The sequence below is a fragment of the Homalodisca vitripennis genome, unplaced genomic scaffold, assembly GCF_021130785.1.
Source record: "Homalodisca vitripennis isolate AUS2020 unplaced genomic scaffold, UT_GWSS_2.1 ScUCBcl_2163;HRSCAF=6640, whole genome shotgun sequence".
NCBI classification, from domain to species: Eukaryota; Metazoa; Arthropoda; class Insecta; order Hemiptera; family Cicadellidae; genus Homalodisca; species Homalodisca vitripennis.
This window is the reverse complement of record NW_025778275.1, coordinates 50,583-76,121: the sequence shown is the minus strand read 5'-3', so window position 1 is coordinate 76,121 and position 25,539 is coordinate 50,583. Positions and strand designations below refer to the sequence as shown.

Below are 25,539 nucleotides of genomic sequence, written 5' to 3'. Positions count from 1 at the left end.
TCGCTTTTGTCGTACAGTACAGACTTCTCCCCATGTGTTATAATGTACCATAGAAATATGACATGGACACAGACTGTGAAAATGATTTGTAAATGATTTGTAACAGTCCAGAAATTAAAATATTCAACAGTATGTTAGAAACTCTTTAGGGATGTGTAGATATAAAAAGTCCTTTAAAAATATATCAAAATCCCAGTTTACAAAAAAAAACAGGATTCCTTATTAAAAATATATCATTGTAATAAATTATACTTGTACTAATTACTTAATATTTATTAGTAAGAACAAAATAGTCCTATTATAAATTATAAACAATGGCTAAAATAATTTTTACATGTAATTTACAGGTTTTCATTTCTGGTTTAAAATTGATGCTACCGGAAGGAGCCACTCGCAAGGATACAAAACAGTATGAAGAAGTAAACATTCCAATCTGTGAGTCCGCTCCAAACGTCTGTTTGGCAGCAATTTCATACCTATATCAGCATTAGATAAGGTATTATTTATTAACTTCTTAAAATTACATATTATTTATTTTCATTTAGAAGTTATGTAAAAGAAAAGTATGACATAAGTTTTTTGGGATGATCATGCAACCACTATGTGTGAATGTCTAATAGAGATTGGCATGTCATGTTAGTTTAGCTCAACTGTAGATCAAATAAGTAATACAACATATAATAGAGTCATGGGTGTACCCGGCAAGGTGCTGGGGAGAGCTGCCCTCTACTATAAGGGGACAGAGGAAATGATATTAGTATAAGATAAAACAATACAACCTAAACCACCATGGCTTGCCCTTTCCACTGATTTTGGTTCTGAATAGATTGATTTATGCATAAAACGAGTTTTATTTGGTAGTATCAGGTAGTAATTAGCTAATTGTGATGGATCATCATGGTTAGGTAACCAGAAGATGAGAACAGAAACAGATGTGGTCGTGAACTATCCACTAGTTGGCACCTGTAACAGTGCAATGTTATCAAATAACACAGCACATTGATATATGCTGTGCACTTAGATACAATCTGATTTAGCATCTAACTTTCCCTAGCTCATGATTTTTTTCCTAAATTAACCAGAAAATGAGCTAACACATCTCTAACTAGTAGTCTTCATGTACAGAAAATTAAGTAAAATGTTTGTTTATGAGTGTAGTGTATGGCTACAATGCAAGTAACAGATAATCGTAAATATGATAAATAATAAATAAAATCTATAATGTAATCATTACATTTAAAAGTCACTACCAATCCAATATAACCTCTAGATGGAGATCCAAAGAATCAGAAAGAAAATCAGAAAAGAAACAAAATCTTGAAATCAAAATCACATCTTTTTAGAATTAGTTTATTTGTAAATGTGGAGAAATAAGTAGTAGGCAACAGTATTCACATTGTTGTTGATTTTTACAGATTGGCCAGATGGTATTCGAAGGTGTGAAACACTTGAACCGTATCCAGTCTGTCGTGTTTGACACAGCCTACCACAGTAATGAGAACCTGCTGATATGTGCTCCCACTGGGGCAGGCAAGACCAATGTCGCTCTCCTCACAATCTTGCACACTATCAGGAACTACATGGAAAACGATGTCATCAAGAAGAATCAGTTTAAGGTAACGTGTTGATTCAGTACTTACATTATTAGTAGAGGGAACTGATTAGCCATCCTGACTACAATTGTATGGACAGATTATGGTAGAGATCCTGTTCTTATCACAAACAACCAGTAGCTGTGTTTACAGGATGAATTATAAACCAATGGAGATATCCATTATACATAAAATATATTTTATATTGGGTATATAGAATGACACTATAAATTCCATTAATTAAAGTAGTACAACTATGCTTTCTACTATTGTGTAAGAGTAGTATAAAACTGTTATATAGCCCTAACCTTTAGAACACTGAATATAAATATTGTAGTCACAAATGTATTAGCATGTTGTTTAATGGTTTGTTAGATAGTCCTATGTGGCACCGATGAAAGCTCTTGCTGCAGAGATGACAGCCAACTTCTCTTGTATACTGCAGTATTTTAGGGGTGTGACTGTTTGGAACTGACAGGGGACATGCAAATCACCAAGTCTAAAATATTGTAGACAACAAATGTATAAGCATGTTGTTAATTGTTTGTAGATAGACTATGTGGCACCGATGAAAGCTCTTGCTACAGAGATGACAGCCAACTTCTCTTGTATACTGCAGTATCTAGGGGTGACTGTGCTAGAACTGACAGGCGACATGCAAATCACCAAGTCTAAAATATTGTAGACACAAATGTATAAGCATGTTGTTAATTGTTTGTAGATAGACTATATGGCACCGATGAAAGCTCTTGCTACAGAGATGACAGCCAACTTCTCTTCTATACTGCAGTATCTAGGGGTGACTGTGCTAGAACTGACAGGCGACATGCAAATCACCAAGTCTAAAATATTGTAGACACAAATGTAATAAGCATGTTGTTAATTGTTTGTAGATAGTCTACGTGGCACCGATGAAAGCTCTTGCTGCAGAGATGACAGCCAACTTCTCTTGTATACTGCAGTGTCTAGGGGTGACTGTGCTGGAACTGACAGGCGACATGCAAATCACCAAGTCTAAAATATTGTAGACACAAATGTATAAGCATGTTGTTAATTGTTTGTAGATAGTCTACATGGCACCGATGAAAGCTCTTGCTGCAGAGATGACAGCCAACTTCTCTCGTAGACTGCAGTGTCTAGGGGTGACTGTGCGTGAACTGACAGGTGACATGCAGCTCACCAAGTCTGAAATATTGTAGACACAAATGTATAAGCATGTTGTTAATTGTTTGTAGATAGTCTACGTGGCACCGATGAAAGCTCTTGCTGCAGAGATGACAGCCAACTTCTCTCGTAGACTTGCAGTGTCTAGGGGTGACTGTGCGGGAACTGACAGGTGACATGCAGCTCACCAAGTCTGAAATATTGCAGACACAAATGCTCGTCACTACTCCTGAAAAGTGGGATGTTGTTACGAGAAAAGCAGGTATTTTCACATTTTTAATTAGCTATAGCATCCAGTAAGTATTCTTTACCAATTACTAACCTTACCTTAAATCTGTTTTTAACCTCGTTTAAAAAAATGATTATTTTAATAAAACTTAGATTTAGATTGTATTTTTTTCTGTATATATGAATGGTTGTGTGGCATAATTTCTGCTAGTAAAAAGTAAAAAGAGAATTTGGGAACATACAGTGACACTGCTGCCAAATTTGATTTCAGAATAAAAAATTCCAAAAATTGTTTGATTTTTTTAGTATAACATGTAAAACATGGATCCAGGAAATACCAAATACGTTTTTGTTTTTGTTCAAATATTCATGTCAACATGCCTCCCTCTGATTGTTATCCAACCGCAGGCAAGTGGTAACCAAATTCCATCAGTTTTACAATTCAAAATAATAGCTCTTAGTAGGATTGTATATTTGAGGTAATTAGTGTCTTAAAAGAGTCGGTATGATATTTATACAATTGAGGTGTCTTGAAATAGCTGTTTGGAGATAAAAATATTGAAATAATAATTATATTATGTGTAATTGCAAAATGTTTGATACATTCCTTCTTTTATCAAATTGTTTCTATTTTTTATGTGACATTATTAAACTTTTAAACTCTAGAATCAACCCTAAAATAAACGTGTGTAACACCTGTGCCTGAGGTCTCTAAGAAATTCATTGTGGGTCTGGAATCCTGGGCAGTTCTTAGTGTTGAATAAAATAGCACTGACATTTTGTATTTGTTTGAACAACAACCCACTCGGCTGCTGTGCATGGTACTTGAGAATAAAGTGGACATTTTTCATCTAATGGTAAGCAGGTTATTATTGTTGTTCTTATAAAAAAATGATGTATGCCTATCAATGTTCCAGGAGATGTTGCTCTGGCTAACATTGTGAAGCTACTGATAATTGATGAGGTTCACCTTCTACACAGTGACCGTGGCCCAGTCGTCGAGGCCATTGTCGCCCGTACACTCAGGCAGGTGGGTACAACATCCATGTTTGTTTATTGATAGGAAGAATTGGTTGTTTGTTAGTCCAGAAGGCAGGGCCAATTTGTAATGTATAAGTAAGCAATTTAGTTTCTCATGAATTCAATTGAGGAATTTTCCTTAAGAAAGAAATGAATTGTTTTACCATAGTAGTTTTAGTTGGTTTTGAAATAGAAAGTTTCCATAAGGGTTAAAAATATCAAACTATACATATTATTTTCCCAACCCAACATTTTGCTCAAAACACTTAAAACCAACCATCAGATTCACAAATTTACCTAGTATTTAATAATGACTTTCAATCTCATTATCTTATTGGCCAATGCTGGCAAACTATTATTTAGCAGTCTGATAATTGGCTATTAAAGGTAAGAAAAATTTAAAAAATATCTGTGAAAAATTTATTATTTGATATTTTGGCTCTTCCAATCCCTCCCATTTCAATTTTTACCAAAGCCATTATGGGTAATGATTATAATATATTTCCTAAGGGAAATTCCTTTACCGATTTCTTAGAAGTTAGTTGTGTTTTTATAAAGTTAAAATTGATTTTCATCTCTTGGGACTATACCCACGAATTTATTATTTTAAATAACTCTACACAAAGAGTTATTCATGTGCCTAAGTGCACGTTCATATTTGACATTGATAATTGATCATCTAAAGGGGTTGGTTACCTTTTTGATTATTATTAAGGTGGTATACGTTAAAATCGAGAAATGAAAGCAAAAATAAAACATAAATGGCAAAATATGGTGTGACTTAATTCTTAATAATAAACACTACCTAAATTAATGTTCAGTTAATGTTGTAACACTGTTATTTAATTAAAATCAGTATTTAGTATAGAAAGCTGAACTGTTGTAGAAATATTGTATTCATAAAAGTATTCATCAGTTTTCAAGAAGCAATTGATCAAGTGGCACTTTTCAATAATAATTAGTCATAATGTGAAATTTAACTGTCTTAATTTAATGGTGATTAAAGAGTTGTGATCTTGTATGAATTTACCGATAGTTTTTTTAATAATTGTTTTTTTTTAATGGTTTTTACGCAATGTAAAATCATAATGTACAAAATCTAATTGTGGGTACAAAGTGAGTAAAATGACTCTTAAGCAGAAAGTTATAAATTTCGAAGGCTTAAAAAATCGAGAGTCACTTAATACTGCTTGTAATCGTATAGATCTATGTCTAAATATACTCTAGTTTTAAATTTGGGGAAAAATGTCTCTGGAGATATAAACATATTGAAAATAAATTGTTACTATTTAAATTCAGATCAAATGTCTCAAAAATAAATAATCAATAAGCTTTGAAATAGCTGTTTTGTTTTATTTAAGTGCTACTTAGTATTCAATTACTCGTTATGCTGAATACTATACTTTAATAATACCATAGATTAAAACAAATACTGCGTAAAAGTTTAAGAACACAAATGATCCTCCTCAAAGTATTAAGCTAGTAACATCTATGAATGTATGAAATAAATTAAAATATTTGTTCTTTTTGTAGGTAGAATCATCTCAAAACATGATTCGTATTGTTGGACTGTCCGCTACCTTGCCAACATACTTGGATGTCACTAGGTTCCTGAGGGTAAATCCTTTTAAGGGGCTCTTCTACTTCGACGGAAGATTTCGCCCTGTGCCTCTCAGTCAGACCTTTGTGGGAGTCAAATCTTTGAAACCTCTGCAGCAGATGTCTGACATGGACCAAGTCTGCTATGAAAAAGTTCATGAAATGGTTCAGAAAGGTCATCAAGTACGTCATCCTTTTCTTATTTGCTAAGTTCAAATTCTAGTCCTGGCAGAGCAAGTACTTTTTGTTCACTTATTTTTTTTAAATATTAAATTACTATATTATCCTTTACAAATTTAATGAATATGAATAAAATATATGATTAATACTGTAGCAAGTAGTGTTAGCTACTTAGATATACATTACAGTCATTGTGATTAATCAGTCATCATATACCGGGTGTTCCAAGTTTTATGCACTCTGAAGGGATTTTGGAAACTGTAAGAGATTACAGCTATAATAAAACGGACAAAGCTGTGAGTAATAACAAACCCAATAAATCAATGTTTTAATAATTGGTTGCGTAGTTCAAACTAAACACTCAAAGATTTCAAACTGTCATAGCTCTCTTATTAGTACCTTTATTAAACGTTTTTACATGAAATCTGCATGAAATTTCTTCTGGTTTTTACATTTTATAATCAAAAAGTTTCAAAAGCAGCGAGCAGAAGGTGTAGGGTTTAAGTCAATTTTCTTAAATGCAGCAACCCATGTTTTACTTAATCAAAAGATAGTAGATCTTTTACTGATCTTATAAATGTCCTATATGTTATTCTTTCCTTGTGAGTTTCGTCAAAAATACATAAAAACCTGTTTTTGCTTGGTTGCTTGGGAATTTGTATTCTACTATTTGAATGTTTGGTAAACCTGACTGATATCTCACTGCACACAGTGTTGGAATCAGCTGTTTAGATCTGAGAAGGTCAGTCTAAAAATGACTGTTTTACTGGAGACATTTTGACTTTTATACTGATTGAAAGTATTGATGGATAGTTGGCTTCTTAATTCCAATAAGTGTCACTCCAGCCAAACATTTGCACATAGGTCATGGTTTTTATTTGCTGAGACCATTGTCAAAATAAAAACAAGGAATAATCTCATCTCTCCAATTCTGTATTAGACTTGACTCAGAAAACACAAAATTGAATATTTAATACCTTCCAAGGCTCTACTTCTAGTTCTCTGAAAATTGACTCCAACACTTAAGATTTATATTTGTCACTGACAGTAGGTTTTCTAGTTTTTATCTTTCTAGTATATATATATATATATATATATATATATATATATATATATATATATATATATAGAGCAATAGCCTAAGTCAAGGCATCTTTCTTCTATGTTACTGGGAAAGGTGCTTGTATTTCAGTCATGTTCTCTTTCTCTGGTCACTTGAACTGTGTAATGTCTGAATAGATATCTGGATACAGTTTCAGGTTCTCATAATACAGTACTAAGATATGGTTATTTATATCAATTTTAAAGAATGTTACAATGCACATCGACTAACCATAAGGATGTTACAGGTGATGGTTTTTGTACATGCTCGCAATGCAACTGTGCGCACGGCTAACATTCTGCGGGAAACAGCTCAGCTGAAAGGACACCTAAAGGACTTTGAGCCAGCTGAAGGGGCTGCCACGGGCCTGGCTCGCAAGGCATTCTCTCACTGTCGTTCCAAACAGTTGGCTGATCTCTTCCAGGCAGGTCTATCCGTTCACCATGCAGGCTTGTTGCGCAGTGACAGGTAAACTTGTGTTCAACATCAAATAGATTATTCCAACATCAAATAGGTTATTTCAAAATCAATTTCATAAAATTAATCATTATAAAGATTACATAAAAAATATTTAATACTGCTTCAATTGGTTAAATAAACATGATGGTATGGAATTTAGTCCATCAAGATTGTAAATTAAATAGGAATGGAATACACATGTATTTATTGTTTATATTTTTTTATAAAAAAGCTTCAATACAAAGCAAATTGATTGCTTTCATCTGTGACATTGAATTCTATTAATTTAAAGATACATTTATAACAGGGTGCGTAACCTGTATTATAATAGAAAATACAACCTTTCTCACATTATTAGAATTGTCAAACCATCATATGCCTATTGTGTGAGTATTCTACAATAGTATTGGAATTGCAGTGTTGTGTTTTATTTATTATTCACATTAGATATAGTTTGATCTAAATTGAATGCATTCTTTGATGTCATTGGTAGATTTTTAGAACAAAAGTACTAGAAAAAAGAAATTGATGGATGCAAGCAATTCATCATTCCTATACAAGCTCTATCCCCCTTTATAGTTAAGGCTTCTTTGTCTCTTTATTGGTTTCAGACATTTTAAAACATTTAGTATACAAATTAAAATATGCCATTTGCATGAATAAAGAAACCGAAAAAGGTTTCTCTTACACCTTCTCATCAAGGAAGTCATGTATTTCCAATTAATGAAGAGGAAACCAAATTAATGAAACTTCCTAGTGAGTGATTGTTTGTATGTTGATTCTTAAATAACTGTAGTTAGACTTGATTTCATACAGTTATAATTAAGCTTATCTGTGTGTGTGTGTGTGTGTGTGTGTGTGTGTGTGTGTGTGTGTGTGCGCGCGCGGTGTGTTTCACTGTATTTATAAGTAATAAGCCAGTGTAATATTAAGCTAATTAATATTGTTTTGTTTTGTTGAAGATCACTGGTAGAGAAATATTTTGGGGAAGGCCTGATCAAAGTGTTGGTGTGCACCTCAACACTGGCGTGGGGAGTGAACCTGCCGGCACATGCTGTGATCATCAGGGTCAGTTTAGTTGTCCTACCCATTAACAATATCACATACATTACATTACAATTACATTATCTATATTTACAGATTAAATGTTTGAGAGTTAAGTTAAGAATGTACAATAATTTCTCAATTGAATTAAATTAAAACATTTAACTCAATTTAAAAATAAATTGTAACCATTGAAAGTATTTCATGTGTAAAAATGTAATACTTTAACCCTTTGAACCCCAGACCAAAATATTGATGGTGGGAAAAACATACCAAAACCATTTGACCTAAGAATTACAGAGAATCCCCGGAGCAGAAACAGCTGTATTGCATACTGTTCTTAAAAAATTAATATTTTTGCTATTTTTTATGCTATTGTCTTGTATTACACACCAAAATGTCCAGAATTAAATTGTGTACACAGAAAAAGTTTAGTCTGAAGTATAAAAAATTGTTTAACAACATTAAAATAACTTTAAAATATATGTTTATAGATTTGTAGGTAAAAAAATAGATTTTAAGATTTTTTAATTCAAAAATAAGAAAAATTTTTATCATGGGCACCCACATTTTATTTTTCTAAATTTAGTTTTATGTATGTACAAAAACAATTATATTGATATCTCTAAAGATAAAGATTTTGCAACCGCGATCTCACTGACGCCGGTTGGTCATTGTCCGGAGTAGGCCTAGCGGCGGCGTTACCGCAAGAAGTAGATAGCTAACTAAATGGCATTTCTTCGTCATCTGAGTCAGAGATAGTTGGCCTATAGGTAAGATCAACATCAGTGTCATCACTGAAAATTGATGAGACGTCAGACCAATCATCATCTGATAGGTCAACATCCAGTTGTCTGTCTAATTCACTCGGGTGATTTACAATGTTGTCACTCATTGTTCACAGAACTGATTATTACTGTAAGATTAAAACTAAAGAAAAAGTGACTAAAAACAGTCCTCAATTACAACATTCAACTCATTCACACGCACAAAGACAATATACGTATCATTAGACCGCTTTGTAAACAAATACAGCTGTAGCAACAAAGAGTAATATATGTTTTTGAGCATAGATGTTATTTTAAATACACTATATTACTAACAAAAAATTTGTATTTTACTAAAATACTCATAAATATGTATTAACCCTTTAAGCGCCGTAAGCGCATATGCGCGCGAGGATCGACTTTGCTCTGAACGCCGTAAGCGCGTAGACGCGCAATATACTTGTTTTTACTATTTTGCACTGTTAGTTCAGAGTTTGTCCGCTAGACTGTGAGGGGTGTATGTTACAGTAGTGTAGCGGGGCTGTGCCACATCACGTGACAACCTTTGTGTTTATCAATCGATACTGAACCGGTTTTTGTTGAAAAGCTGGCAGTTTGGTAGTATTGCTCAACGCCGCAAGCGCATTTATGCGTACGTCACTGCCTTGCCGGGCAGCTCTTGTGTTCTTCTTCATATCTTGTTGAAGCAGTGCGAATAGTTGATCGGTAAACTACTGTGTAGTTTTTATGTGTTATATGATCATATTTTTATGAGAGTTATATATTTATAAACTTTTGAAATAAACAGTTTTTTTAAATGGCGATAAAAGTCTTTTTTCCTCGTAGAAATATTTTTACTCCTTATATTTATAATTATGTATTTTGGCTCTTGTTCCGAAATTCTACATTTATTTTTATTATTTATATTTAGACTTGTTTTTACTCCAATAAGTGTTACAATATTTTATTTACTTCTATAAACATCTGAAAACCATTTGTAATTATAAAAATAACACCCGTTAGAGGACTAAGAATTTGGAAAATATTTGGTTTTCAAATTTTTGGCATGAAAATTTAATTTTTTTATAATAACTTTGTATTAAATATGTAATATACTTATTTTCTAGTTCAATTCTAGTACATATTAGCACGCAATGCCGTCATTTATATACATAATTAAAAAAAAGGAAACAGTAAGCATTGGGTAAAATTTATAAAGGAGCTGGAACGCTACATAGTAAATTATGTGTATTTTGGGCAATAAATATGATAAATGATATTTTTTTGCAGTTTCTGTTTTATTTTGTTACCTAAAAAAAGGAATTAAAATTAGCGTTGAGAAAATCTAATTTTAATTTTTTTATAATAAATGAGCGCTAATCCAGAGTTTAGCTGAAACTGTTTGGCGCTTTAAGGGTTAATACTCATAAAATAAGTATTTTACGGTTTCAAATAAATATGTATTAAACACATATACCATGGCGACGATATTACGTCGCCCGGGGATTCTCGTATCTTCATTGGCGCCTGGGGTTCAAAGGGTTAAGTAATATTTTATGAAAAAACATGGCAATTTCTGAATTGTGTTTCTTTCCAAAACTTAATTTACTAAAGTCTTAAATCGTTATAAAACATGTTATTTGTGAGTCATAATTTATATTACATAAAGTGGAAAACTAAAATCCTTATCTATAGCTTTTTTTGGGCCCGGTTACCAAATTTCATACTTTAAATGCCTGTAATATTTCCAGAAATGGTAAAGTTAAATTATCTTACATATGAAAAATAAACAGTTTTTCGTTATTTAAATATCATGAATATCATGGTGTGAATATTAGTTTTATGTTTTGCCAGAAACCCCGACGCTGTCAAACTGCCTGGGGCAGGATAAATTTCTAGAAATATATTAATGTTTTTATTTTTACACCAAACCTGACTAACTTCTTTGTCTTGTTGAGAAATCTTTACGAATGATTATCAGTTTTATTGTGTGGGGTGGATCCAAAAAGCCCTAAGAACTCTTGCTGATCTTGAACCCCGTCAAGACTGTATACATGCTTTCCAATCCATGGGAATAATGACAGTTACAGATCTGTAAATTCGAGGAGTAATTTTGCATGCTTATCAGCTGAATCTCCAAACAGGGAAAGACCTCCACTCAAACACCTGCCATACAGCTGACTTTGTTCTGCCTCCACACCGTATAGCAATTTTTGAAGAAAAGCCATCTTACATCGGCCGAAGGAAACACTACCAGACACTATCAAAAGACTAAAGGGAGAAGCTCTGAAGAGGAAACTCCACAATTGCCTTTTAAAAAGGCCATTTTACACCCTCGAAGAATTCCTGGAAGCATGCAGGGAAGAATGGAGGTTTCAAGACGCATCCCGACATCATATATTATTAAAAATATTAATTTTCATACATTTAACTGTTGTTTTAAACATTTGTTACTCTATTACTATTCTTGAAGAATATATAAATAAAGAAATGTACCTATTGTTTATGGTTACAAAGTTTATTTTTCAACTAAAGTTCAAGTCAATAATGAATATATTGTATTAGTACTACAAGGTCTGTCCAAAAAGTATCCGAACGCCGACGAGTAGGCGGCCACGGCGTAACAGACCGGCTTGAACCGGTTATTGGAGGGGAGGGGCGAGCCTACTCCTTCCCTTATTAGGCATTGAATCCGGTCACTCAGTGAGTTACAGCGCTTTGTTCCGTACAGTACTGCCGTGTGTGTGCGTTGCATTTCAATATGACTGAATGTGTTGAGCAGCGCATTTGCATTAAATTTTGCCAAAAACTTGGCCATTCAGCATCAGAGACGATTACTATGATACGGAAAGTTTACGGCGACGTGTCTATGGGTGATACACAAATAAAAGAGTGGTTTAGGCGGTTTAAAAATGGCCACATATCAGTGGAGCTATCTGGCAGGCCTTCAACGGCCAGAAATGCTGAAAATGTTGAAAGTGTTCGTGCAGCAATTAATGAAAACTGTCGATTGAGTGTCCGAGAGCTGGAAGAAGATTTTGGAATACCAAAATTGTCACTTTGTAACATTTTACACGAAGATTTAAAAATGAACCGTGTTTCAGCAAAATTTGTTCCTCGGCTGCTGACTGAAGACCAAAAGAACTGTCGACTTGAAATCGCACAGGACAATCTGGATTTGATAAAAAGTGACCCAGGACTATTTAAAAAAGTTATTACTGGTGATGAGTCATGGGTTTATGGCTACGACCCTGAAGCAAAGGCTCAATCTTCACAGTAAAAAACTCACGAAGAGCAACGGCCGAAAAAAGCAAGACAAAGTCAAAACAATGCTGATAGTTTTTTTTACCAGGACGGCGTTGTTCATCACGAATATGCTCCAAGAGGCCAGACCGTGAATAAGGAGTATTATCGTGAGGTGAATAAGGTGGCTACGAGATGCAGTTGCGAAGGAAACGACCTGAACTGTGGACAAGCCGTGGCTGGATCCTGCACCACGACAACGCGCCAGCTCATTCCTCAAATCTTATTCAGCGTTTTTTGGTCAAACACGACATCAACCAACTACAACAGCCTCCCTACAGTCCTGACATAGCTCCTTGTGACTTCTGACTATTTCCTAAATTAAAAATTCCTTTGAAAGGAAAAAGATTTGACGATGTTGAACAAATAAAACAAAATGCGACGAATGACCTGTTAGCCATTCCGCAAAATGAATTTAAGGATTGTTTCCGGAAGTGGGAGGAGCGTTGGAATAAGGTAGTGGCTTGTGGAGGGGAGTACTTTGAACGGGACCAGATTGCCGTTGCCGCCGCCGAGTAACATCAGTTCATGCCAGACGTCAAGATCGGATACTTTTTGGACACACCTTGTATAAGGCATTAATTTTATTGTAGGTGTAATCAAGATTTTTTTTCTTTAAAAAAATATTCAACATAATTTAGTGTTTTACATTATTTAATCCTACCTTAGTTGTTTCATCATAAAATATGAGGAAGCAACCTAATTAGTGGGTAGTACAAGATTTTTACTGTAGGGTAAAAAGTCAATTACTGTAAGTGAAAGTAGTATTCATAACATTGTGGTGTAGAGAGCAACATTTTTCTCATAAACCCAGAAAGTCTGTTAAGAAGCAGGACTATTTATGGTTTCATCATATCATGTGAAAGAGTAATGTAGTACACAGTTTTTCCCAATCAATTTGAAAAACTCCATAGTCTGTTAATGAGGTTTTCCATTTTAACTATTAGTATCGCAGAACAACTTTGATGAGTAATTTTCTTAGTAAGTTGTTTTCTGGTATATACTATCCATCTAAAATTTTATTAATTTGCTGTAATTTGTTTAGTTTTCATTTATTTATATTGTATATTAAATTAAGATAAAATGTTTTACAGTCAAATATCAAATGTAAAGTTTATAAAAAGTAATTAGCATACTAAAAGACGATAGAACAGAATAGGAATGATGAATAGCTAATGTTAAAACTGTATTACTTCCGTTTTATATCCTACAAAGAAAATATATAAATACAATTATTTAGTTGTGAAGGCAGGAGTTTAATATAGTATGTGCAGCATATGAATTCAGCAAACTTGAGTTGTATGGTTGAACAAATCAAAAGAAACGTGAATAGAGATCAATAAATTTCTCTTGTGATGTATTAGTTGTGGAACCAACAACACATTGATAAGTTTTATAATGATCATAAAACAAATTCAGTTATTTGTTATAGGGAATGGGTTTTTCAACGGCCAGTTCAGTGTAATTATAATTACATTCATCTATTTTTTCTAGGGCACAGAGATTTATGATGCTAAGCGTGGTTCATTTGTGGACCTGGAAATTTTAGATGTGTTGCAAATCTTTGGACGTGCAGGGCGGCCACAGTTCGACAAGTCAGGACATGGAACTATCATCACCACCCATGATAAACTCTCTCACTACTTGTCCGTGCTTACCAACCAATATCACATCGAGAGCAACTTCATAAACTGCCTTGTGGATAATCTCAATGCTGAGGTACCATGAACTAAAAATATTTTACATATAACTAGAATTACGTTTTTTATTTTCGTTAATTCTTTAAGTCTACATTCTATCACGTTTTCCTTAAGTAAAATCAAACATAGAATAAAACTAAGTCTTCCATCAAATATAAAGTTTTAACTTGTCTTTTACCTTTTCATACAGGTGACACTAGGAACAATTTCAAATGTGGAAGAAGCTGTCAAGTGGTTGAGCTACACCTATTTACATGTTCGCATGAGGATAAATCCATTACATTATGGCATCAAACACCAGGAAATCTTGGTCAGTACTCCCTTCCTTTTGTACTGTTAATATTCGTACAAACATATTATTGTTTAATCATTCTAAATAATAATCGGAATGAATACTTATTTGTATTGTTTTTGTCTATATCCTATATTAAAAAGTCGAACCTTAGACTAGGATAGTTGGTTCGTAGATGAAATGGTCTACCTCATCACCTCAGTCATATTATTACAAGTAGCAGGTGCCCGAAATACAGGGGCATCCAGAAAGTAGATTATGTTTTGATATAAACAAAAAACAAAGTACAACAAAAATTGTATTACATACATTTTAAAGTGACACTAAAATATTATTTTTCAACATAGTTACCATACAAATTTAGACACTTATCATAGCGGTGATTAGGTTTGAAATTCCAGCGTTATAAAATTCTGCCTGAGACTTCAAACTGGTAGTCACACCCTCCTGCAGTTCCATGTTGTCATCAAAGTGCTGCATCACAAGCCAGGTAGATCTTCGTTGCTGGAAACAGGTGGTAGTCACTGGTTGCTAAATCCGGACTGTAAGGTGGATGTGGAAACCCTCCCACTTAAAAACATTTAGGACTTCTCGAGTCCGATTTGCCGTATGCGGTTGGGTGTTATCTTACAAAAACAAATTTTTGAACTTAACTTTCCTCTGCGCTTGTTTTGTATAGATGTTCTTAACTTTTGCATTTGCAAGGTATCACAATACCTCGTAGAATTTATGGTTGTGTAATGTTCTAAGAAATCAACAAGAAGAAATCCTTTCCTGTCCCAAAAAACAGTTGCCATAAACCTTCCGTGTCGACAATGTTTGCATGCATTTCCTTGTTTTTTTGGGGGAATTGGGTGTGTTCCCACTCCATAGACTGTAATTTGGTTTTGCAATTCACGTGTTGAAATTTCAAATTCAAATTCTCATCTCATGTATGATTGAATCGAGTAGCGAGTCACCATCTTCTTCATAAGTGTCCAAAAATGTCAGTGAATCAGCCATACACTGATTTTTATGGATTTCTGTTAAGATTTTCAGTACCTATCTTGGACAAAATGTATGGTAACCTAACTTCTGCATAACATTTTCATGTATCAAACATCTTGAAATTCGAGGAAAACTAAATTGTGACTCAGAAGTCTTTTTAATCTTCTCATCAACTTTAGAGACAATTTCATAGGTCACAGTGCTTTGCTATCCACTTCGTTCATTATCATGCACATTAGTTTGGCCATTTTTAAACCTAATGCACCACTGATACACTCCACCTTCAGTAATCACATCATTCCCATAAACTACACAGAGTTGGCGATAAATCTCAATTAATTTGGTTTGTTGTGCTTAGCCAACAAAAACCGTATTACCGACCACACTTCGCAACTCACGGGATTTTCAGTTGCGTCAGGGGTTTTAAACTGCTATTGTAAAACAACTAGGAACAACAGTAACCTCTCACTAGCATGGCTGGATAGCCACTGAATGGAGGATTGTCCTGACATTAAAATGGCCACGATGATGGTTTCAATGAGCCACTTGGTACTGTCACAGATGACAGTACTCCAGTGTTTATTATTAATTGGTTTTTGATCATTTATTTACTAACACAGAAGTGATTAATTTATGATATGATTGTTGCATCAGGACGATCCAAACCTGGACAGAAAGAGAAGGGAACTGATAGAGAATGCAGCACAGGCACTGGACCGGGCCAAGATGCTGCGTTACATCCCACACACTGGAGACCTCAGTGTCACAGGTCTGTAAGAGTGGGACTGTAGGAGTTGGTGGGTGAGACTATTACTAGTCAATTTACAATGGGAAAAGGCACAAATATGTATAAAATGCAAATCTTATGTTTTCATTATGATTTTTTGTGTTGTTCAGAAATTTAAGTAGATTGATTTCTTGTTCCTTATTTCCTCAGTTAAATAACAGGTTCATTTCTTTTTCAAAACAAGTTAAATAAGATATTATTAAATTGATAATAAAATTACTTTTTATATATATCCAACTTCAACCTTCTTATTGCTATTTGACTTAAATAACCATACGTTTGACTAAACAACGTTACATTTGACTATTCTGTTACATAAACTCAGATTTTCCCTTTTCATCTACAGTATTGAGCCAAATTATAGTATTATGAAGCTAATAGTTTCAATGCAATACGTTATGACTGCATGTATACAATATTGTAAAATTAATACAGTAAACTTTCAATTATTCACGGGATTGAACAGTGTGGATAAAATATTTAATGTAAAATGAACAAAGATGCAAATCATTATATGTACTAACTTGACTTAATTCAGTCAATATTACAGTACAAGAACATACAGTATTTACAATTTACAAAATAATATAGTGACACACATCACAGAACTTTTTAAAATTTCTTTTTATTTAAACATTGTTTAACCAATTTTGTTTCCTCACGTTCAAGCTTATATATTCTTTATCTGTGATTGAAGTTTCTTTATAACATTTTGTTACAAATCAATTAATGTATTGGTCCTCGAGATATTGAATAACTCCATCAGTGTGCTCTAGTCATGATCCTTTCCTCATTCTCTAAATAATCTCATCCCACTGTCACTTACTTTTGTTGTACTTCATCTTCATTTCTTTTAAAATAGCTTTACATATCTGAGAATAAGTGGAACCAAATAATTATATATTCCTATATGTATATCCATGATAAGGGTCAGGGGGGGGATGGCTTGTATTGAGCCATTCCTTTTAAACATTTAGAGTAGTGTTAGAAACATTTTTACAAACACTGAGATACATGTGTAAAATCAAATAAAGCAACCATTTTGCAAAATTGTATATATGTCTATACAGCTATTGTTTCACTATTCAAAATATTACCCTATCCATTTTGAATGTGTACATTTGATTTTTGCATTGTAGCTGACAGATTATTACCATTTTATATCATTATTATATTACAGATCTGGGTCGTACAGCTAGTCATTACTACATCAAAAAAGATACAGTTGAAGTGTTCAATGAAGATATAAAGACAGACGAATATATCATGCATGACAAAGAGATATTTGCAATGATTTCAAAGGCTCAAGAATTTGAACAACTCAAAGTAGGTATTATTTTTTGTACCGTGTTAACATAAATTCTGATTTTATGAAGTAATTTTATTCACATATCATTAAGTACAGTATATTAATTTAGTTGTACTCCTTTTGTGTTTTTATAGACTGAATTATAGATCTGCAATGTACAATTTTTGTTATATTCTAATACTTTTTCCAGTTTCTGATTTATTATAGATAAATACTGCATGCATTGTGCATTGAGGTTTATTAAGGACAGATTGTTTCCGTTATGTTAAATTTTTCTGTCATTTATTACAATATTAATTCGAATATTTTTAATCCACATAAATAGTCCAAACTCATATTGTTCCAAATTCTTCTGCTGACCAAGATCCAGAGAAAAATTAGTTAATTATGAGCTACCGATTTGCATTGTATGAAACCAATCCTTTTGTACACCACTGTCAATGATGTACATTCACAAAATGTTTTGTAATTTGTTATAACATATAAATCATAACTAAATGTTTATATGATTATACCAAAATGGTCACAGAGAATTCTGATTCAGTCATGTTTTGTACTTTATATTGTACATTGCTAGTGCTAGAGAACATATAATTATTACAGTATAGCAAATCAAGTTGCTACTCTGTGTCAGTCAGCTTTAATTGACAAGTAACTCCACAGTTAGTTGTTCTGTAAGTTTTGCTCGAATCTTTGACTTTATTAGGTATACTTTATTAGATTTCTTTCATACCAGTTTATTTTGCACTAATGAAATTTATTTTCAATTTTTAAAGTAATATAATAAATTCCTCGTGCGATTTAAAAAAAATCATTGATTTATAAAAATTCAAGTATTTTGTATAGTGATTAGTACATCTAAAATGTTCAAATCTGATTCTGAATTTTTATTCAATCAATTCCAGATCCTCGAATTTTGAATCCTAATAGCTTGTTTTAACCTAAGTATGATTTAAACAAAATCACCACCAATCCAATTTTGCCATTCGTAAACCTTTGGAGACTGTGTGATAATATAAAAAGTATTCGATAATAATACCACTCTATTGTAAAGGGATGTGCAGTGGTTGAGAGAAATAGCTATATTTTAAGAACAAAGTCATATTCCCTACCTATTACTTAAATTTGATAGATTACATTTTTGCAATCGATGATTTGCATAATGCCGATCAGTTGTCTGCATGAATAAACGCAGCAGATTTAACATGGCTCCGTGAATTGAAATATAGAAAATACTATCTGCAAGCAAAATATAATCTACAAAATTATAATAATTATTTAATTAGGTTATATATTTGCTGTTTTCAAAGTAAGGTAAAAACATGTTTTAGCAATTATTAATCTGTGTATTTTTGATCGGCCGATAATTATTGATGCAGCGTATCTTCGTAGATTTAAATGTAAAATCTTATTGATTTTTTTTCAAATTCGATTCTTTATTGAAGATTTGGTGGATTCCAAATTGGGCATTCAGCTTTGACCCATCCCAAATTTTGTAAACATGAAACATGAATGATGTACATTGACAAAATGTTTTTAACTAAATTTGTGTTGTTTGTTATTTAATGGTTTTGTTTATTTTTAATCAGACGCTTCAATAAAGTTCTGACTAAAAATCTTATAATTGCTAGGTATTAAAAAAATCACCTTTCTTCTAAAATATAAACAGTTAGAGAAAAATATTTCACATTAAGTTTTTTTTAATTATTTAAAATTTATTTCATGTATCAATACTTTTTATATAGAATATTTATTTTAAAATATTATTTTCTACCAAAAATTTGTATAATGGGCAAAACAGTGGTTGAAGTTTTAGTAAATACTTTTCACAAAATGGAACTAAAGAAGCTAAAATTAGTTGGTACAAAAGTATTGCTAGGTATAAAATAAATGGTCTAATATTAGTATTGTTTTAAGACCGTGCTAGAGGTCCTGTAAATAAGAAGTTTTTAGCAGGAGATTGCCAGATATAATTTTTTGTGAAGTTCATCGGACAGGCACTTGGAAAATAAAAATATATTAGAGAATCGGCCCATTTTCTGATGTATATAAGAAATTTATAACCAGTGTGGATATATTAGTCAGTAAACCAAAAATAACCAGAAGTGACTAAAAGGGCAATATCTTGTGCAGGTACTTAAGTTTCATGGTCACTAACAATACTTTCACTCATGTTACTTTTTCATTTGTAGGTAAGGGATGATGAACTCGATGAATTGGACAATCTTACCCATGAAAATTGTGAAGTAGAAGTGATGGGTGGCAGTGAGAACTTGCATGGAAAAGTGAACATCTTACTACAGACTTTCTTGTCCCGTGGCCGAGTCAACTCCTTCTCGCTCATGTCTGACCTCTCCTATATTACACAGGTATTATATAAACATGTAACGTTCAACTATAGTAACTTATCCCATAGTAGAGTCAACTCCTCTTCGCTCATGTCTAACCTCTATATAAATTATAACAGGTATTTACATAAACATATAATGTTAAACTCTAGTAATAGTAACTTCTCTTGTGGCCGAGTCAACTATTTTTCAATCAAGCATAACCTCTCCTATGTTAACACAGGTATTACATAAACTATAATGTTAAATTATAGTATTTTGTCCCGTGGCCGAGTCAACTCTTTCAACCATGCCTAACCTCTCCTACATTCATTTATCAAAGTACAGAAGAAATATATAGGTATAGAGTGTAACCGTTTAATCCAAAGGATAACCTGTTAAATCTAGAGGCTCTACACTGTCATTATTTCTAAGAGAGAAAACTCATCTCTCACGGACTCTTCCAGTTTAGACCTAAAATTAACTGTGCAGCATGTTTTTGTAATAAAAGTATTTTATTTAGATTGAATTTTGAAGCAGCTCCATATATGCATAGTCCAAAATAAATTACAAAGTCAATAAATGCAAAGTAAAGAATCTTAAGACCATGAGTGTATAAGCAAGATTAACATCTGTTGGGATAACCAACAGAAATAGTAAATCTAACAGTAGTATACTTTGGCCGTTGCTGGGACAGAGCACCCGAGACCGGTTCTGGGACAAACCGTGTGAGACCGAATCTGGGACAGAATTTTTAGAGAGCGACTAAGAGTGTGAGTACGGGTAGTCAGAACCGCGCCGCGCGAATCACCACGCATGTCATCGCTGTCCCGCCACCGCAATTTTTTAGAGAGCGACTAAGAGTGTGAGTACGGGTAGTCAGAACCGCGCCGCGCGAATCACCACGCATGTCATCGCTGTCCCGCCACCGCCACCACGCGTTGTTACTGTAAGTGTACAAGCAATCGGCACGCGCCTCGTCAGCACCGCACCGCGCGACTGCTGAACCGTCACCGCCAAGCAATCGGCACGCGCCTCGTCATCACCGCGCCGCGAGACTGCTGAACCGTCACCACCACCGCGCCGTGTGAGACACCGCGTCTTGTTTCTATAAGTATACAAACAATCGTTACGCGCCTCGTCACTGTCCAGTCACCGCCGCGTCGCGCGAGACATCGCACCTCATAAATTACTAGTTTGGTATACTGTAAGTGAATTGTAGTTAGTATCAGGAATTAATGAAGCAGAAAAGTCGGAAAGAAATCCTGCTTCGAGCATTAGAGGTTCATAAACCTGTGGTTAAGCGATTCCCTAAGAGAAAAATTGTAACTTTGGGTATTGATGATTTGTGGGCTGCAGACCTTGTTGTAATGATTAGGTTTTCAAAGGAAAATGATGGATTCAGATACATACTTAATGTAATTGATACGTTTTCAAAATATGCGTGGTCAGAACCATTAAAAACTAAAAGCTCACAAGAGGTTACTAAATCGTTTAGTAAAATATTAAGAAGAGCGAAATTGGTTGGTCACAAACCCCCGAACCTTCTTCACACGGATAAAGGACGAGAATTTGTTAATAAGGAATTTAGAGAGTTTTTTACACAAAAATCAAATAAAGTTATACCATACTGAAAATGAGGAAAAAAGTGCCATTATAGAGCGTTTCCATAGAACTCTCAATGAAAAAATGAAAGTGCACTTTGAAATTCAAAACTCTTTTAGATGGGTGTCACATTTACAGAAGCTTCTACGTCAATATAACAGTAAATTTCATAGCACTATAAAGATGAGCCCATCAGAAGTGAATTCAAGCAATGAACAAACTTTAAGAAACATGTACGCAAACACTGGACGATGTCTAGTATTCAGACCCAGACTTTCGGTTGGAGACCGCGTAAGAATTACTATAAAGAAAGATGTATTTGGAAATAAATACCGCAGAAATTGGACAAGAGAAATTTTTCGGATTGTGGCTGTCAACAAAACTTGCCCCGTTACCTACAAAATCGCAGACCAGTCTGGTGAGGAAATAATAGGATCGTTTTATGAAAAAGAGTTACAAAAAACTATGTTCTAGTTCAGAGTCAAATGTATTAATAATGCTCTCATCCTTCCTTCCACTCATCCCACACACCCACCCTCTTCCTACTCCTCTTCCTAATCTCATCCATCCATACCTCATCCTTTTCCATCGTCAATCGCCCATACAGTAAGAGAGTAGCCAGCTCTATAATAATGGCGTTTTCTCCTGCTAGCAAGCAAACAGCATTTCTCAATGCTACGGATGGTCTTCGAAGATCATCAGTCAAGAAATGTCCGAATTGTGGAGAAGAGGTTACTGCATCTAACCTATCCCGCCACCAAGAAACAAAGAAGTGCATCCATACCTCATCCTTTTCCATCGTCAATCGCCCATACAGTAAGAGAGTAGCCAGCTCTATAATAATGGCGTCTTCTCCTGCTAGCAAGCAAACAGCATTTCTCAATGCTACGGATGGTCTTCGAAGATCATCAATGAAGAAAATGTCCGAATTGTGGAGCTGAGGTTACTGCATCTAACCTATCCCGCCACCAAAAAACAAAGAAGTGTATGTCAGCGTCAAATCCACCAGCTTATGCTTCTTCCAACGGATTCAATGAAAAACCTCCTTCGATGAAACAAGTATGTTCAAGGTGTGGTGCTGAAGTCAGGAACTCCTCCATGTCCCGCCATAAAAAAACAAAGAAATGCATGTCCAAGTTAGACAGACAAACTCCGGATTTTGATATGTCTATGTTGGAAAACTACGCTGATGCTGTGAGTGACAATCAATTCCAGAACGTGATTGCTGATTTTGATATGTCTATGTTGCCAGAGTCCTATTCAAATCTCAGACCTGAAGAACAAGACGCGATTGCTGATTTTGATATGTCTATGTTTGCCAGAGTCCTATTCAAATCTCAGACCTGAAGAACAAGACGCGATTGCTGATTTTGATTTGTCTATGTTAGACACTCCAGATTTCTATTCCAAAATTAGAGCTATAATTGGTCCATCTACAGCCGACGCTCCAAAGTTTGAACCACCAGTAAAAAGGATACACCCCGATTCATCGAAAATTATATCAATACTTGGTCCACCACCATTTGAAGTTCCGGATACGTCAGACTATTCACTGCATATACCATACAGTCCTGTATACCATTCACCACTACATATCCCAGAGAGTCCAACATACAACGTGCTTAGTCCGACCGATGTACGTGCTCAAATAAAACCCCAGAAGAAACCATGTCCAAAATGTAGTAAGGAAATAACGGTTTCCAACATGGCTCGGCACCAAAAATCTAAGAAATGTGCCAGCAACCAGCATGGTATGACATATAACGAACGTCTGAAAAAGATGGAAATCAAACCAGCTCCTAAAAGTAAAATGTGTTGGATTTGTGAAACACCAATAGAGTCATCCAACTGGAACCGTCACAAACAATCGAAACGTCATATCCGTTTGTCAGCACTTCATGAAGGTCCTCGATACAGGAGTGAAATATTACCCATTACGAGACTGACACCAAGACTGCCGGCACCCACTCCAGACATCAACATGTTGGTAAAGAAATACCCAAAACGACCAAGGGAAATCAAACAAGTACCGAAGGTCAATACAAACGATATAGCTCTTGAAGCGATGATCCGAAAACCGACTAGACCACAAAAGATTCCTACAGGTGTGAAAAAGATTATTAGTGAGACACCGACTAGTACAATTAATAGTGAGAATTCGATTAGCCCTACCATGGAAGAGAGACAGCTTCTGTCTGAAACAGAATCGCCTTCAACACCTCATCTGGTTCCGGTACGTACTCCAGAGGAGTCACAGACAATACTTGATGAAATATCAGAAGTCCAGTCGGCATTCACGGGAAGATTGAAAACGTATGTGATTATGAACAAACGTGGGATCAAAGATCCAAAAATGTTTCTTGAGATATGCAAACCACTCGTTGTTGAAAAACTTCAGGAAGCTGTAACAGAAAAAAAATCTTAAGGTAAACATGGTTTATCATGCTGAATTCAAGAAAATAATAAACGATGTGGAGGTGACTCAAGTCATGAACTTTAAAACGAAAAATGAAATTCTTTACTCGACAACGTCTCTGTCTGACTATTATAACTCAGCAAAACTTAAGATGTTGGTTGAGATGGAGGAGTTTGAGGCAAACGGTTCTCAATGGTCACTAAAAAGTGTGAAAGACTTGGAGATCAGAGTCAACCGATACGTTCCTTTTCACGGATCCAGCTATGTGGTTCTACCAAAACAGATTCAATCCAAAAAGGCTGTTATTAATGTAAAAAAACGAAGATCAGAAATGTTTTATGTGGTCTATTCTGGCAGCTTTACACCCGGTTAAGGTTCATCCAGAAAGAATCAGCAATTACGAACCTTTCAAACGAGAGCTGCTTCATGCACTAGCAACTTGCGAATGCCCCATGAAACTTGATGATATAGCAAAGTTTGAAAGACGTAGTGGAATTTCTGTTAATGTCTATGCTTATGATGACAAGTTCGATATATTCCCGCTGAGAATAACTGATAACGAGATGGAAAAACATGTTAATCTACTGTTTATCAGAGAAAAAACAAACACTCACTACTGTTGGATCAAAGATATGTCCCGTTTGGTTAGTTCACAGATCTCACGAAATGGACATAAGATGTGGATATGCAATAGGTGTTTGCAACACTTTACGAGAGAGGATTTACTCATCAAGCATAGAGAAGACTGTAACACACACGATGCTGTGAAATTGGAACTACCAGAGCCAGGAACTGTAATTAGATTTAAAGATTTCAATTGCTCAATGAGAGTGCCCTTTGTGTATTACGCAGACTTTGAATGCTGTCTAGCACCTATTTCAACATGTCAACCGTTGTTGTAAAGTGGATTGTAATGGTAATCATCAATCGTTCACTATTAAATATCAGAAACATAATGCCATTTCATTCTGTATGTATGGGGTGTCAGAGAACGGCTTTTCCAAACCACCGATTAAATACTTTGGAGACGATGCTGCACATGTATTTGTAAAATCATTGATTGAGGAGTCGATAAGGATTAATGAACTTTACAAGAGTGAAGCAATAGTCCCCATGCAATTGATGACAAAAGAGCAACAGGAAATGTTTGAATCTACTACTACATGTCATATCTGTGGAAATTATCTTGGTGATGATCGTGTTAGAGACCATAACCATTTGACGGGTTTGTTTAGAGGAGCAGCTCACAACAAGTGTAACATCAATTTCAAAAAACCTAGGTTCATTCCTGTTTTCATTCATAATTTAGCAGGTTACGACACTCACCTATTCATTAAAGAGTTTGGTAAGTTCCAAAATCGCATATCATTGATACCCAACAACGAGGAGCGGTACATTTCCTTTACGGTCAGTGTGGAAGGTGGAATTGAACTACGATTCATCGATTCATTCAAGTTCATGTCACAAAGTCTCGATAGGTTGGCAAAGAATCTGACTAGATCTCAATTTAAACACATCTCAACATATTACAATGGTAAGGACCTCAATTTATTGCTACGAAAAGGAGTGTACCCTTACGACTACATGGACAGTATAGAAAAATATAGTGAAACATCACTACCTAGTCAAGAAGAATTTTACAATAGACTGAATAAACA

The 25,539-nt window shown here is 34.4% G+C and overlaps 1 protein-coding gene across 1 annotated transcript in view; it reads left to right on the top strand.

Annotated features, from left to right (window-relative positions):
• Positions 1 to 347: 347 nt before the first annotated feature.
• Positions 348 to 25,539, top strand: part of LOC124371862 (activating signal cointegrator 1 complex subunit 3-like) — a gene marked incomplete at its 5' end in the record, with an annotated part of 54,737 nt that continues 29,545 nt past the window's right edge. Inside the window, 14 exon segments of the mRNA XM_046830229.1 lie at positions 348 to 458; positions 461 to 496; positions 1,416 to 1,616; positions 2,657 to 2,756; positions 2,929 to 3,018; positions 3,902 to 4,014; positions 5,538 to 5,786; positions 7,133 to 7,353; positions 8,307 to 8,412; positions 13,953 to 14,177; positions 14,349 to 14,468; positions 16,092 to 16,206; positions 17,405 to 17,550; positions 19,726 to 19,902. Coding sequence (XP_046686185.1) covers positions 348 to 458; positions 461 to 496; positions 1,416 to 1,616; positions 2,657 to 2,756; positions 2,929 to 3,018; positions 3,902 to 4,014; positions 5,538 to 5,786; positions 7,133 to 7,353; positions 8,307 to 8,412; positions 13,953 to 14,177; positions 14,349 to 14,468; positions 16,092 to 16,206; positions 17,405 to 17,550; positions 19,726 to 19,902 — 2,010 coding nt within the window.